The sequence below is a fragment of the Acanthisitta chloris genome, unplaced genomic scaffold (genome assembly GCF_000695815.1).
Source record: "Acanthisitta chloris isolate BGI_N310 unplaced genomic scaffold, ASM69581v1 scaffold38292, whole genome shotgun sequence".
Lineage (NCBI taxonomy): Eukaryota > Metazoa > Chordata > Aves > Passeriformes > Acanthisittidae > Acanthisitta > Acanthisitta chloris.
The window spans coordinates 2,828-3,869 of record NW_008662828.1 but is presented as its reverse complement, the minus strand read 5'-3'; the positions used below and the strand labels follow the sequence as shown (position 1 = coordinate 3,869).

The 1,042-nt window shown below is 62.8% G+C and overlaps 1 protein-coding gene across 1 annotated transcript in view; it reads left to right on the top strand.

The window, feature by feature from the left end:
- Positions 1 to 5: 5 nt before the first annotated feature.
- Positions 6 to 1,042, top strand: part of AFMID (arylformamidase) — a gene marked incomplete at its 5' end in the record, with an annotated part of 1,728 nt that continues 691 nt past the window's right edge. Inside the window, 5 exons of the mRNA XM_009070737.1 lie at positions 6 to 18; positions 96 to 168; positions 429 to 526; positions 706 to 784; positions 942 to 1,038. Coding sequence (XP_009068985.1) covers positions 6 to 18; positions 96 to 168; positions 429 to 526; positions 706 to 784; positions 942 to 1,038 — 360 coding nt within the window. The remainder of the gene's footprint in view (positions 19 to 95; positions 169 to 428; positions 527 to 705; positions 785 to 941; positions 1,039 to 1,042) is intronic.

Genomic DNA, 1,042 nt, shown 5'->3' with positions numbered 1-1,042 from the left:
ACGACATAGCCCCCAAAGGTAGGTGCTGTCCTGCAGAGGCTGCGCTGCCTGCCTGGCCCAGTGCCCTCCAACCCTGCCCTCTGCCCTCTGTCCAGGCCACATGGACACCATGGTGCTGCAGGTGCGGCGCAGCCTCGCCTTCCTGGTGGAGCAGTACCCTGGAATCAGGTGGGCAGCCCCCAGGGACCTGTGTGTGGGGGTGAGTGGGAGGACAAACCAGCCCTGCACTGGGACAAAGGCTTTGGCGCCTCAGTCTGAGCACTGGGGAGTTGCCTGCACAAGGCAGCAGCCAGTGGACTGGGAAAGCTGCCACATTCAGGCTGTGCTGCCTCCTCCACATGGAGCAGAGTGTCCCTGGGTGTCTTTAGGTGTACCCAGGTGTCCCTGCCAGTTGCTCCCTGCACTGGCTCATGGCTCCCTCCTTCCAGAGACATTTACCTGTGCGGACACTCAGCAGGGGCACACCTGGCAGCCATGGTGCTGTCCATGGACTGGACGGAATTCCGAGTGGTGCCAAATATCAAAGGTAGTGTTGCAATGTCCCAGCACAGAAGCTGGATGAGAACTGGTGCTGCACCTGGGACAAGGCTGTGGGGCTGCAGAGCTGAGGGGATGAGCTGCCCCAGCCGACTGATGATGAAGTTGTCAGGGCTGTAGGATTCCCCCAGCTGCCAGCCCCTCACCTGCCAGTGCCTCTGCCTCTAGGAGCAGTGTTGGTGAGTGGTGTGTATGACCTGGAGCCCATTCTGCACACCTACGTGAATGATGCATTGAACATGAGCCGGTGAGCCTGCACACTGTGGGGACAGCCACGGGGACAGGACACAGGCAGGGGAATGGCAGGGGCTCTGTGACCACTCTGCCCCTATGTCCGCCCCAGCCGGTGTGCCCAGCCAAGGGCACAGGTGGTCTCAGAGCTGCCACTGTGGTGGCTCCTGCAGGGAGGTGGCCCAGAGGAACAGCCCCATGCAGCACATCGCCCCGGCAGCACCAGCAGCCTGGGAGGTGCTCGTGGCTGTGGCGCAGGACGCCACCCCGGCGG